At 47.1% G+C, this 15,201-nt stretch overlaps 1 protein-coding gene across 1 annotated transcript in view; it reads right to left on the bottom strand.

Annotated features, from left to right (window-relative positions):
• Positions 1 to 15,201, bottom strand: part of RPS6KA1 (ribosomal protein S6 kinase A1) — a 95,812-nt gene that overhangs the window by 34,058 nt on the left and 46,553 nt on the right. Inside the window, exons 3-6 of the mRNA XM_056845789.1 lie at positions 12,795 to 12,845; positions 3,523 to 3,639; positions 838 to 919; positions 488 to 568 (exon numbers count right to left, since the gene is read on the bottom strand). Of these exons, the coding sequence (XP_056701767.1) occupies positions 488 to 568; positions 838 to 919; positions 3,523 to 3,639; positions 12,795 to 12,845 (331 nt within the window). The remainder of the gene's footprint in view (positions 1 to 487; positions 569 to 837; positions 920 to 3,522; positions 3,640 to 12,794; positions 12,846 to 15,201) is intronic.

The following is a 15,201-nucleotide window of genomic DNA, read 5'->3' as shown; positions in this document are numbered from 1 at the left end:
AGTCAGGCTGCTAGTCCATCTAGCTTTATATAGTGTCTACACATGAACACATGAAGCTGCCTTATACTGAATCAGTCTCTTGGCCCATCAAAGTCAGTATTGTCTACTCTGACTGACAGCGGCTCTCCAGTGTCTCAGGCAGAGATCTTTCACATCACCTCCTTGCCGAGTCTCTTTAACTGGAGATGCCGGGGATCGAACCTGGGACCTTCTGCATGCCAAGCAGATGGCTCTACCACTGAGCCATGGCCCCGTGGCTACTCTGCCTGGCAGCATCTCTCCAAAGTCTTGGGCATAAAAGCAGCCATCTCCACACTGGGCCACGTGGGATATGCCACAGGCAGGTGGGCTATGGGGGAACAATCCAAATCCAGGTACGATCGATTAGAAACCTATTGCTATTTGCACACCGTCTTGGCATGGTTACGATCTTCTCCCCCCAAAAAACCTGATAAATAGTGTCTCCCCCCCACACACACACACTCACCATAGTGGAGCTTCACTATGAAGGGATGGTTGACTTCCACTAGGATGTCCCTTTCCATTTTTGTCCTCGCTCGATCACGCACTGTTAACAGAGAAGCCCCAATTCAGATCCTGCACAACTGAAACAAGAGCCTGGCACCAACAACAGGAACTAACCCTAAGGCCAGGCAGTTTTCGACTCCACAGCAAACCTGCAATTCAGGTATCTGAGGGGCAGAGAGGATCTGACGGAGGCTATTCCCTTCCCAAGAAGCAGGGTGGTCAACTGCGCTGGGGGGGAACACACTGAAATGCATCTCCCCCCCACAACTTTCCAGTCTGCTCGGACCTCCCCAACACCCAGGCTCTCACCTTTCAGAGTGGCTTTCTTCAAGACCTTCATGGCATACAGGTGGCCGCTGTCTGGCGGAGTGATTTTCCTTACTAGGAAAACCTGTACAGAGAACAGCCAGACCAGAAAGTTAGAAACACTTAGCAGAATTGTAGTTAAACAGTTATTTAACAGTGTGTCGTGGCCCAGCCAGGTCAGCTCTGAGCCACGTATTTTTTGGGTTTGAGTTTAATAAACCTGAAAATTTTAGGTTTTTTTTGGAAAAGCCGAATCCTTTAAACTCAGCTTTTTCAAATATTTCAGGGTTTATTAAACCTGAACCCAAAAAATACCCCCAAAAAAGGTGCACAGCACTACTAGAGCCGCCTGGTTAGCCACTGGGTGAACAGACTGCTGGACTTAATGGGCCTTGGTCTGATCCAGCGTGGCTTTTCTTATGTTCATTGTGCCTGATGATGTTCATACGCTAGAATAAGGCCTTGTTCTTCCTTAAAGCGCCACCGGACTCCTGTTGGTTTTTGCTGCAGCACATCAACATGTTACCCCCCTCTGGAACTGTTTTGCTACGGACGCAGCCAGAAATAAAGACAGGGCTCTGGCGAATGCTTCAGCTGCCATGCAAGTCCTACCCTGCACTGGAAGTTACAGGATTGCGTGCCAACGCTGGCTCAGCTGCGAGTCTTTGCCTCTGTGCCTCAGGCTATTTTATTCGGTTTATTTGTTGCCTTAAAAAGTCCTTTTAAAATAGACACACACACACACACACAAACAGTCATTGCACACTGGAGGGCGATTCTCACCATCAAGAAAGAAGGCGCCCTCTCCGACCTTCGCCACACACAGCTGCCAGTCTTTCAGAACTCAACAAAGGAAGACAGGAAGACGAAGAAGAAGAGTTGGTTTTTATATGCTGACTTTCTGTACCACTTAAGGGAGAATCAAACCGGCTTACAATCACCTTCCCCTCCCCTGCCACCAAAGACACCCTTTGGGGTAGGTGGGGCTGAGAGAGTTCGGAGAGAACTGTGACTAGCCCAAGGTCACCCAGCTGGCTTCGTGTGTAGGAGTGGGGAAACTAATCCAGTTCACAAGATTCATGTGGCGGGATGGGGAATCAAACCCGGCTCTCCAGATCAGACTCCACCGCTCCAGCGTGGTATAGAGGAAAGAGCTCACTGGGTGACCTTGGCCCCTTGTCAGTGTAATCTACCTCTCAGGGTTGTTGTCAGGATAAAATGGAGGAGGGGGGACGACGACGTTATAAACTCCTTTGAAGCCTCACTGAATTTCTATATCGTGGGTAATCGGAGCTAGCCTTGAACGGTCATTTACAAACCATGTTTTGCACAAGAAGGAGAGGGGAAGAAATCAGGCACATGTACAAGCCTGGAACAAGCCCAATTCATGCACGTTGTTTCTTAACCAAGTTAAAAGTTGGACCAAATGCAACCAAACCTCAAAGAACAGCTGCCTGTGGAGACTGGAGCTGTTATGCTCTGGTGGCAGCAGGAAGGAAGTTGGTAGATATTTATTCTGCTTGCTGCTTAACAGGGAAAGCACCATGTGGACGAAGGAATTTGCATGTGAGGGAGGGGAGAGGGAACTCAGAACATTGATGTCATGGGGGAGGCTGCAAGTCCTACTAAAAAAAAAAAAAAAGGCAGAGAAGTTTGATGCCGCTGAAATAAAACAGCAAGTTTATACTACAAAGACAAGCAGAGATCCTCCTCTAGAGAGGCAGGGTCACATCTCAAGTTACCACCAAGAGGACCAACTTATTTACCACACTGGTAAACAAGAACAAAGAAAAAAACACCCCTGACCTATACAGTGCCGTACATCCTCAGCACCCCTGTTTTAACTGAGCCCCAATGCTTGTAGCTTTGCCACCCAAGCAAAGTCAGCCCAAAACTGCTCACCTGGGCCATAGATCCCTGGCATGCTATTGTTATTCATGTGGTGGCCAAAGGCCCTCTTTTAAACAAAATGCTAGTCCCGGATGAAGTATAAATTTGCAGATGATACTAAACTGGAAGGAGTAGCAAATACTGTAGAAGACCGTTGCCCCAGAAGGTCGGACCAGAACCAATGGGTTGAAGTTAAATCAAAAGAGTTTCCGTCTTCCTAAGAGCGGTGGTTTGGAGTGGTGGACTCTGATCTGGCGAACCGGGTTTGATTCCCCACTCCTCCACATGAGTGGCGGAGGCTAATCTGGTGAATTGGATTTGTTTCCCCACTCCTACACACAAAGCCAGCTGGGTGACCTTGGGCTAGTCACACTCTCTCAGCCCCACCTACCTCACAGGGTGTCTGTGGTGGGGAGGGGGAGGCGATTGTAAGCCGGTTTGATTCTTCCTTAAGTGGTAGAGGAAGTCGGTATATAAAAACCAACTCTTCTTCTTCTTGTTTTATTGCAATATGAAGTATGGGATTTTAAAGTATGTTTTAATTGATGTTTTATGATTATGCTGTGACCTGTCTTGCCGGGAAAGGGCAGGATATAAATGCAACAAACAAACAAACAATAAATGCATGCAACGGGTCTGACTGAGTTTGTGCAGAAGGTTTGTGTTTCCTTGGATATGGGACAATTAGGAATCCTAGCTACGAGGGTTAGTTAACACCAGACAAGCCGCGCCCCCCATCTCCCCCATTATTGGCTCAACGGCGGATAAACCTTATCTGCATCAAGAACACGGACTCACTTTGCCAAAAGAGCCTTGCCCCAGGACTTTAAGGAGCTCAAACTGCGACGGGTCGGCCTTCTCGGATCCCTCCTTCACCAGGTATGTGATGGTAATTTCCTGAACTGAGCCTTCATTCTGGAAGTTAAGGGAAAGAACAGGTTTAGCGGATCTCCAGACTTAAATGGAAGGATGGATCAGTTCCCCAAGTCCACTGCATGGTTCTGAGTTCTTGGGAAACGGATCTGTTCTCTTGCCGACTGGAATCACTCCTTAGGCCTCGGCGCCGTGCCCAAGCCCACAGAAGTCACCAGCCCAGCCTCTGTGTCTTCAATTCGTACTTTATAGAGACCCAAGAAGATAACGTTACCAGGGACAGGAGTGAACACAATGGGACGGGCGGGATAGGGGCTGCCTCGGGGCTAGTAAAGCTCTCCAAAATTTGATGTCCCTTCAACATCAGCAGCACATGGGCAGCCATCTTGAAGGCACCTCAACCTCTCTTTCCACACCTACCTAACACAGGAAGAAAGCAGGCAAAAAAGGGTTACAGTATGGCCATGGGGGTGGGAGAGAGAGGAACAGCTTCGAATTCACAGGGCAAAGGGAATGGTGTCTTCACACATGCACAACACTGTTAGGGGCTGATCCACACATGTTGGGTCGGTGGTCCATATTCTGTGGAGAGCCAGGGTGGTGTTGTGGTTAAGAGCGGTGGACTCTGATCTGGAGAACCGGGTTTGATTCCCCTACTCCTCCACGTGAGCGGTGGAGGCTAATCTGGTGAACTCGATTTGTTTCCCCCACTCCTACACATGAAGCCAGCTGGGTGCCCTTGGGCAAGTCACAGCTCTCTTAGAGCTCTCTCAGCCCCACCTACCTCACAAGGTATCTGTTGTGGGGAGGGGAAGGGAAGGTGATTGTAAGCCGGTTTGATTCTTCCTTAAGTGGTAGAGAAAGTCGGCATATAAAAACCAGCTTCTTCAAACATGAGCTGTGGGTTCTCATTTCCCATGTGTGCAGTGGGATCAGGGCCACAAAACACATGAAGAAAGGGCTTCAGTTTTTGCCCCACACTTTCCTGACCTGAAATGATGGGGGGGGGGGTAATTTAGCCCATAGGGAAAACTCACAGGGTCCCCATGATACATATTTCCCTCAAAGGACCAAATATCCCCCCCCCCCAACTGTTTCAGGACAGGCCTTTTCTCCATGGACATCATGGTCCCAATTCAAGTTGGACAGGATATATGCATGTACTGGGGAGAACCTACGAGTCATGTTCGACCATTATACAGGGAGGTGGCCACAGAGCCTACCTGTGTACTCCGTAATGTGTGAATTCTTCAGAGCCTAAAGCCCTGGGGTTATGGCAGCACAGAAATGCCAAGTTAAATATGGCCAGAGGAAAACATTTGCCTGGCAGAGTCAGCCAAATTAAAACACACACACACACACATCAGTTACTGATGCACCCAACTTGAGTTTCACACAGGAAGCTATAAAAAGTGAGAAGTCACACTGAACCAAATCAGGAGAAGCCTTAGAACAGCTGTCAAAGAGAAGCAGCATCCTCTTTTGCCAAGCAGACCAGCCACAACCCGGACTGGAAAGGGTTTGCTCTGGGCTAATCAACCTTATCAGTCCACGCAGGCATGTATGCCCCTCCATTGCTCTACATCTCCCTAAGTGCAGAACTGTGTTAAGAGAAAAAAAATGATCAGGGAGGGTGTACCTGACATGCTGAATCAGTGGTTTCCAACCTTTTCTTTAAAGAAGGCTACTTTATGGAAGGTTAGGTACTTCCCCTCTTCCCCCAGCATGCTGCCAAGTTTTGTTGTGTTCTACTAAAAACATGGACTAGGAAAAGCACCATCATCACAGGGGAAAAAATCCCATGAAATACAATGTTAAAAAGAAGCCTAGATGTGCTGATCATCTTGCAATCTTTTCCTGGGTCTTTTAGGACCAGCCAGCTCACCCCTGTGCTGGATGCTGCCTTAATATGCTGGGGAGTTCTCCAGAATTCTCCATCAGGTGGTACGTTTAGAAAAAAGAAAAAATGTCTCAAACCATAATCTTAATTTTAAACTCTTGCCCAGCAAGTACTATGCGCAGGCACGCAGGTTTGAAATGGAGCTGGCATCAGGTATTCTGGATTTTGCTTTGGACCAAGGCAACCTTTTCCCACAGTAGAACGCTTTACCAGGGAACTTGTTTGGCTAGAGAAAACTCTGCCCCTGTTCAGCTGCACTGTATTTGATGCTCAAATTCTGTTGGGGGTTCTGTCCCTACACAAAAAAACGAACACACATAAACTAGCCCTCAGGTTTCTGAAGCTGGCCTCCTGGGAGATGGGAAGAAGCTAAAGTTTCCCTTCTCTTAGCAGACTCCTCTCGGGAGGATAACCACTCAAGTAGCTAAATTTTGCCTCCGGTCTAGTGGGATTCGTAAACGGCTGACTGAAAACCTTTCCCCGTAGAAGATCTTTCCTCCTCTTCTTCAAATCATCCCTCCCAGAATCATCAACTTTTATGATTTTATTTTATTATTTTAACCTAACTTTGATTTTTATTCAGATCTGATATTGTATTGAAATAAACTTGATTGATGATTGATGATGATGAAACTGGCCACGCTCCAGTTTATGCCAAATCACGCTCTCTCTCCTCCACCCCACCCCTAAAGTTCCCATGCCAGCAGGAAGCTTTTATTCACCTAGGGGCCCTACAAACATGCTGTTTTTCATCCAACACCATATGCCCTGCCCAGCACCAACAGAAGCAGTATGTTTCGCTAGCTACTTTTCAGTGCTTTTTGGCTGGTGGCAACTACCAGGAACGTTCGCACCCCCCAAAAAATTACCCACCACACCATGGTAAACACCCTTGTTTGTTGCACAACACAGCAAATGCAGCTGGCACACCAACCACACACAGGCCTGCTCGGCCATCTGCTCAGCTTGGCTAACAGTTCTGCGGAAAGCAGGAATCTGCCTCTTGGCAGCCTCTCTTTGCTACAAGGGGAAAGATTGAGGAGATGCCAAGGCTTGGAAGCAGCATGGCCCCAAATGCATTGTTTTGTTAAAACTGGAGAATAAACAAAGAACGCAGCATAACTCATCTCGAGAGTTGTTAGCACCGGCGGCAATGCTATCCTCCGCAGTCCTTCAATCTAAGGCACTTTAAAAAAAATTGCCAACGATTTCACTTGTGAGAGGGGAAAAAATGGCTTTTGAGAGCTGCAGCCTATGAAGCAGCTGCATTCAAAGTGAGACTACTGGCCAACTTCTCTGAAGTCTTCAAGCATAGCTCCTTCACATGAACACATGAAGCTGCCTTCTACTAAATCAGCCCCTTGGTCCGTCAAAGTCAGTTTTGGCTACTCAGACCGGCAGCGGCTCTCCAGGGTTTCAGGCAGAGGTCTTTTCACATCACCTACCTGCCTAGTCCCTTTAACTGGAGAGCCCGGGGATTGAACCTGGGACCTTCTGCATGCCAAGCAGATGCTCTACCACTGAGCCACAGCCCCTTCTCAAGCCTTCCTACTAGAAATCCTTTTTGCTGGAAATGTCAGGGATTAAACCCAGGGCCTTCCATACCATTCTTAACAGCTCCTCTCTTTGGGCTTTTCATGCAGTGCTCCAGTCTACTTGGATATGGAGAATTCACAGAGGGCACAGGCCATACAATACCGTTCCCTTGCCAGGCAGCCAACGGAACCTGCCACACTCAAGGAATCTTTTCAGAAGTCCTTCACCCAAATCAATGATAGAGTATAAAATCTCACACATTCCATAACTATGAGGTCTTTACTGCCCCAAGTGTTGCTGCCTACTTCAAAGATGCAAAGCTGTGAGAATCTGGTGGTATGCCCAAAACCACAGTTTTGGCCTCTTGCTTGGCTACAGCTCAGCCACCCCTATCTGGCCATTTATCACAGCACACATGAAGCTGCCTCATACTGAATCAGACCATTGGTCCACCAAAGTCAGTATTACCTACTCTGACTGGGAGCAGCTTTCCGTGGTCTTCCACATCACCTCCTATCCGATCCCTTTAACTGGACATGCTGTGAATTGAACTTGGGACCTTCTGCATGCCAAGCAGATGCTCTGCCACTGAGCCGTGACCCTGCCCCCCAAAGTGGTACCTTGAGAACTAAAAAAGAATTTCAGAGCTGGTATCCACTTTGACCAAAAGTCCAAAAAAAATAAATAAGACTATTTAGTGCAGCTGAAAACATCCCTCTCTCCTCCAAATTGTATTCTCTTGTCTAGTCTGACTGACCAGGGCTGTCAGGTAAAGGTCTTTCACATCAACTACTGGATCCTTTAAACAGGAGACTGCAAGGACCGAACTTGGGATCTTCTGCATGCAAAGCAGATGCTGTGCTGTTAAGGCCACAGTCCTTCCCTAAATACCCAAGGGAGCATTTCCTAGAGATCGGCAGTGTAACGGAAAGATAATTTATCTTGGAGAAGCACTCGAAGAGGGAAACACCCCCAATCCATGAACTGGCACAGAAGAAGCAAGTGCAGGCAGCAACAAAGCACTGCCAGCCACACGAAAAGAGGCACAGTGAACACATGAAGCTGCCTTATACTGAATCAGACCCTTGGTTCATCAAAGTCAGTATTGTCTCCTCGGACCAGCACCGGCTCTCCAGGGTCTCAGGCGGAGGTCTTTCACATCACCTACTTGTCTAGTCCCTTTAACTGGAGATGCCGGGGATTGAGCCTGGGACCTTCTGCCTGCCAAGCAGATGCTCTGCAAACTGAGCCACAGCCCCTCTCCCAAAGGCGAAAGTGAAGTACTGACCGGATCGGAGCTATTGACATTGCCCTGGGAAAGCGGAGGCAGGCTGTAAGGTTCCGAGCGGCGCTTGCTGTTCAGCCACAGTGCCAGGAAGGCAAAGAGGCGAGGAAGCCGGGGTTCCTTAACCATCGCCATCGTCCCGTCAACGCCAGAGCGGCACATTGCAAGACACCAGAGCCCTGCGGAGTTCCCTATGAGGACATGGCCGGAGGTTAGGGGTGCTGTGCCAACCAAAGCACCTTTCTGGCTCACAAAACACACAGGTGGGTGTGAGGGCCCAACCAACGGAAGCGCGAAGGCAGCTGAGCCTCCAGCGCAAAACAGGTTAAAAAACAACACAGAGCTTCCTGCCCTGCCGAGAACCAAAACCCTTGTGGTTTTGTTCACCTTCCTCGTTAATTTGGCCAGCTTCGCGGCTTTGCTAGTCAGAGCACTCCCCTCTAGTCTACTGGTAGGGGGCTGGTTTATTTAAATTCTGTATCCACACACTTCTGCAAAAGGGCCTAACAGAGCTGATGTGGTGCAGTGGGCAGAAAAGCAGCTTAGTCCCAGAACTCACTGAGTTTCAACTAATCATTATTTGAGCCCTTGTGATGCCATGGTCCAACCCGGGTTCTAGTCCCCACCTGGTCATGAAACTCTCCAAGTCAGCATTCCTTGTTTAGCTGGGACTTGTTCAACGAGGCTAGAGACAGATGGATAAAGCCTTTTATTCAGGACTCTGTCTCTGAACTGGATAATACTACATTGGCAGTCGCCAAATTTCTTTCCCAGTCAATTAAGATTAAAATATACTAATTGCCTTATGGGTTATTTAGATAAAGGAGCCCCGTGGCGCAGAGCAGTAAGCTGCAGTACTGCAGTCAAAAGCTCTGCTCACTATCTGAGTTTGATCCCGACGGAAGTCGGTTTCAGATAGCTGGCTCAAGGTCAACTCAGCCTTCCATCCTCTCGAGGTCAGTAAAATGAGTCCCCAGCTTGCTGGGAGTAAAGGGAAGATGACTGGGGAAGGCACTGGCAAACCACCCCGTAAAACAAAGTCTGCCTAGTAAACATCGGGATGTGACGTCACCCCATGGATCAGGAATGACCTGGTGCTTGCACAGGGGACCTTTACCTTTTATTTAGATAGTTCCTCTCCCCCCCTTTTTATTTTGGTCTCAGTGTGATATTGTTCAGTGCCGAATTGGCTATATGAACAGTATCATTAAAGTAAAGAAACTCTCCAAGTGTCCTTTGGGCCTGGCACTCTCTCTTGGCCTAAACTACCCCAGAATTAAAATGGAGGAAAAGAACCACCTTGCAGGATGTCTCCTCCTGTAGGGTCCAGCCTACCACTTAAGACCCTCTTCCCCAGCATGGTCTGTGCCCCTACCTGCAGAACTAAGGCAGGCGGCAACCAGAAACGGGGCCTTTTCAGTGGGGGCATCTTGTCTTTCGAACGCCTCCTCCTTGCAGCTCCCTGGGCGTCAATTTTACTGTTTTTTAGGTGCCAGGTCGAGGAAAGGCAGCGTGCGGATGTTTTTTCCAAACTAACCTACCTCACAGGGATGTTGCGACAAGAAAAGCACATACACAACTCGTGGAATTAAGACAGCATGGTGCTAAGGCTAGGACTTCCAGCTGGAGCTTGTCCCGGCCTTCCAAAGTTTCCAGGTAAGAATCCTTGGCAGCTTGCACCTTTGCTAGAATTCCTACAGTTCAGAGAACTTCCTAATCCATAACCAAGATCACCTTCCTAATGTCTAGTTCATTGTCTTTCCCAAACAAACACTCTCAACCACAATAATGCCATCCTTTTTACTTGCCCTATCCCCAGAAGCTGATAGGAAGAAAGTAGATTCTTTGGAATGCGGTGTTGGAGGAGAGTGTTATGGATACCATGGACTGGCCAAAAAAACAAATCAGGGGGTTATAGATCAAATCAAGCCTGAACTGACCCTGGAAGCTAAAATGACTAAACTGAGGTCTCATTATGAGAAGACAAGAGTCACTGGAAAAGATAATCATGCTAGGAAAAGTGGAAGGCAGCAGGAAAAGAGGAAGACCCAACAAGAGATGGATTGACTCTATCAAGGAAGCCAATTTGCAAGATCTGAGCAAGGCTATTAAGGAGGACATTGATTCACAGGGTCACCATGAGTCGGAAACAACTTTAAGGCACTTGACACACACACATCCCCAGGACAGTGCTTAACCTTTCTAGCTTCAGGAGTCATCAGCAACTCCCCCTTTCTTTAGCTTTCCCTCAAGAGTAATTGTTCCCTCAAGAGCTGAGAGTCATAAAAGCCCATACTTAAATAAATGCTTAAATAATAAGTGCCACTGGACTTTGGTTTTATTTTGTGACAATAGACTAACATGGCTATGCCTTTGCAATTGTTGTTCTGCACCAGAGATCTCCAACAGGTAGCTCATGAGCCGTCAGAAGCTCAACAGCTGCTGGACAGTAGCCCGTGCATCCCCTATTTTTCCTCTGCTTAACTGATAGCTTCATTTCAGGTGCTCTTGCTATCCCATGTTCTTTATCTATGTATCTTTATCATGTGACCGTTTTGGCAGGAAGAGCCATTGGTTGAGGCGGGAAACAGATGGTGGGGAAGGGGAATTGTCCCTTCCAAAACTTTCCATACTAAACACTTCTCTGTGGCTGGCCTGCACATGCACAGATGCCATGTGGGACTGCACAGAGGCGATGAAGATGTACGTGCTGGGAGGGTACACACATGAACGCATGAAGCTACCTTTTACTGAATCACACCCTTGGTCCATCAAAGTCAGTATTGTCTGCTCAGACCAGCACCGGCTCTCCAGGGTCTCAGGCAGAGGCCTTTCACATCACCTACTTGCCTAGGCCCTTTAACTGAGAAACCAGGGATTGAACCTGGGGCCTTCTGCATGCCAAGCAGATGCTCTACAAACTGAGTCACAGCCCCTCCCTCCCCAATCACTCAGAACTAGCTCTCATTAAAGCAAAGGTTGGGCTCTCCTGGTCTGTGCCTATTTATTTATTGGATTTCTATGTTGCTCTTCCCGACTACCATCTTAAAGAGACATCCAGAGCAGCAATCTACTCATTTTCCTCCTTGAACCGCACATTAAACAAAACACACAACACAACAACAAAACTAAAACATCAAGCACAGGAAACCACAACCAGTCCTTCAATGTGCCCAATAAGTGGGGCATTCTGCCACACTGCGAGCCAACACAGCTGGTGCTCAAAAGGGATTTCAAAACCCAATCAGGGACTTTCAACAAGCAGGCTGTAGATCACACTCTGGCTCACTTTCTTTTTTTGACACTCGAAGTGCCAGTGAGCATCACCTCATGCCTACTTTTAGAAGATGACCAATTTCATCTACTGTTGCAAGAGCTACTCCGGCTCAGAATGCACTGGCCGGCCAAGCTTGGACTGCACACCCATGAAGCTTCCTGGCTCCCCCCACCAGTCCACATTTTCTGCTCTATGAAAACAAACATGCCCTTGTTTTCAGTGACCACAACTGAACAGAGGCCTTACTGGACTTCAGCAGAATTGCCACCACGGTTTGGAAAACTGATGCGTAGTTTTCAAACTTTCTTAGGATGGGTCACTGGCAACCAAGATCAGGTTAATTCACGCCATCGTATTCCCTATTACTATGTATGGGTGTGAGAGCTGGACAAGGAAGAAACTGATAGGAAGAAAGTAGATTTCTTTGAAATGTGGTGTTGGAGGAGAGTGTTACGGATACTGTAGGCTGCCAAAAAAACAAATCAGTGGGTTCTAGATCAAATCAAGCCTGAACTGACCCTAGAAGCTAAAATGACTAAACTGTGGCTGTTGTACTTTGGTCACATTATGAGAAGACAAGAGTCACCGGAAAATACAATCATGCTAGGAAAAGTTGAAGGACGCAGGAAAAGAGGAAGACCCAACAAGAGATGGATTGACTTTATAAAGGAAGCCACGGCCCTCAATTTGCAAGACCTGAGCAAGGCTGTTAAGGAAAGGATGTTTTGGAGGGCACTGATTCATAGGGTCGCTGTGAATTGGAAGCAACTTGACGGCACTTAACACATACAGTTTTAAAACACAGGCCACCAATTATCGTTTTGTTGTCTCTCTTAATCATAAAAAAATGGAAAGCTGATTTTTAGTGACATACAGATGAACTGCAGATGTTTGCTACCATCTGCCACAATTCTTGCTGCTGGGAAAACAAAACCACCACCAAAGCATATTGTGGGCAGAAGCCAGGCTGCACAACCCATTTGCCAAACATCCAACATCTCCTTCCTACCTTCTGTCCTAATATAACCACCTTTCCCCACTTCCAAGCCTGGACTCGGAAGATGTTAGCAGCAGAGAGATGGTAGGACATCAGAAGAATAGAATGAGACGCCGCTGACATGATTAGGAGCAGTTGGGGCAGAGGTGAGCCTGCAGAGAATTGTTCCCACACAGGTTTTCTGTAATGGTGAGGTCCTTACCTTATCTACAGATCTCACATCTCTCTCGATCCAAGTGGGATCCCGTTTTGCCTGAAAAATGGGGGGGGGGGGAAATTGTCAGAGAGCAATTCATCTGTAATGCCCAAACATTTTCTTCCAGCGCCTACCTGAAGCAAACACAGCGTTTTGGTCCAGTTTGAACACTAACAAAATCACCGCAAAACTTTCATGAGCCAAAGACCCTTTATCAGATATATGAATAACCCACACGTGGGTACAAACAGGACAGAACAAGAGCCACAAATTTGGTCTGGGGAGATCTGGGTTCAAATCTGCTCAGCCATGACATAAGAACACAAGAAAGGCCATGCTGGATCAGACCAAGACCCATCAAGTCCAGCAGTCTGTTGACACAGTGGCCAACCAGGTGCCTCTAGGAAGCCCACAAACAAAACAACTGCAGCAGCATTGTCCTGCCTGTGTTCCGATGCACCTAATATAATAGGCATGCTCCTCTGATCCTGGCACTCACTGATAGTGAATTACTGATCCAAGGCATCTTGGCCTCCCTCCCTCAGAGTTTTTGGGAGGATAACATGGAGCAAAGGAAAACCATGCATCCCCCCCACTCCCCAAGCTCCTTGAGGAAGGATACAAACGTGAATATCATGGGTGGTGTTGAAAAAGTTTGAAAAGACCACTAGTGCTTGTTATGGTGAGGGTGGAGAACCAGCATCACGCAGTGCTTGCTTAAACTGGGTTCAAATCCCCACATGAAGCCAGCTGGGTGACCTTGGGCTAGTCACACTCTCAGCGCCTCATCTACGTCAGAGGGTGTCTGTTGTGGGGAGGGTAAGGTGATTTTAAGCCGGTTTGATTTTTCCTTAAGTGGGAGAGAAAGTCAGCACGTAAAAACCAACTCTTCTTCATAGCTATAATTATGTATTTAATATTAATAGTTATATTATTGTGTGTATGTTTGGTGGGGCGGTGCACAGGGCATGCCATAGGCATTTGGCTCTTTTGGTTTATAACTCAAAGCAAACCTCCTGTTGTAATACTGAAGTAGTAAATTACACTGCAACACTGATGGCTAAATGATATATTAATACAGTTATTCTAGAAACTAATAGATGTTGACAGTATATTGCAGCTATTACAATTAATTGTTGTTCTATACAATGGTCTCCACAAGTATCATTCTTAACAATGCATAAAGCAAAGCAAATACATACATGGACTGGATACTATGATATATACAACAACAGCTATTCTCTAATGTGTAATAATGTCCCTATCTATTAGAATAGCATAGCCACAAATTTATGCAAGGAAGGATTTTGGTTTATGGCAATTGCAAATAAGCTGCAAACTGAGCACCACTGCATTGAACCAGGTCTGAGACTGAGCACCATGCCTGCAGAACATTGGCCCAGACATACAGAAGATGACAATGAATACACAGAACTCGTGTGAATTTAAGCTGCTATATACAAATGGCTGGTCTACCTCCTCCCTCCCCACATAATATCAAGAGAGAACTGGCAGGAAAAGCTAAATTATGAGTGATTTATGTCCAGTGTTCTCTTGTGCCAGAGAGACAATTCATTGATTCTGGCAACTTCTCCTCCGAGCAAAAAAAGACAGACAAGCCATTACTGCGCGGTTTCTTACAAAGTCAGCTTTACCCCCAGATCACACCTAGGTTTAAGCCTCTGGAGCACATCTTTTGAAAAGTCTTATATGCCAAAGTTTTCTCCACTGCCTGCAACTGACCAAATGGAAAAATGTGACAGATGAGAACAGTCTAGGAGGAACACTGCTAGTTGCCCAAGTGTGCATGCGGGCAGGCACTCAAAAATCTTTGGTGCATATTTCACTTCTGGCACCAAGTTGGGAAATTCATGTCCAGAGGTTGCTAAAACCCATCAGAATCCTGCCACAAAACCCTCCTCTTCTGTTGGCAAAGTGTGGAATTATGCCAACCAAGACTAGAGGCAGCAACTTACATATTGTCAGCCAATGGCAGCAGATTCCGGATTTTGCCAACCCTTCTCCCAAACCAACTAATATCATAGAATCATAGAGTTGGAAGGGACCACTAGGATCTAGTCCAACCCCCTGCACAATGCAGGAAACTCCAAACTACCTCCCCCCCTACACCCCCAGTGACCCATACTCCATGCCCAGAAGATAGCCAAAGTGTCCTCCCTCTCATGATCATTGTGGCAAGAATCAAGTTGGAGAGCAGAAGGTAGCCGCCCCAGGGAAATACATGGCACAGTGGTGGTTGTTACAGATTTACTGCAGTTTACAGCATTTCTCAGAGGTAGACAACCTATTCTCAAAGAAGGTCCAAACTGGAATTTCCTGTTCATATTTCTGACCCGTCCCAGCACCCCCCACCTTTCTCCACAATTTCACTGCTTCTGTATCTTTCAGGGGT

This window comes from Euleptes europaea, chromosome 3 (assembly GCF_029931775.1).
Source record: "Euleptes europaea isolate rEulEur1 chromosome 3, rEulEur1.hap1, whole genome shotgun sequence".
NCBI lineage: Eukaryota > Metazoa > Chordata > Lepidosauria > Squamata > Sphaerodactylidae > Euleptes > Euleptes europaea.
The sequence above is the reverse complement of the archived record's forward strand: the minus strand, read 5'-3'. Positions and strand labels throughout refer to the sequence as shown.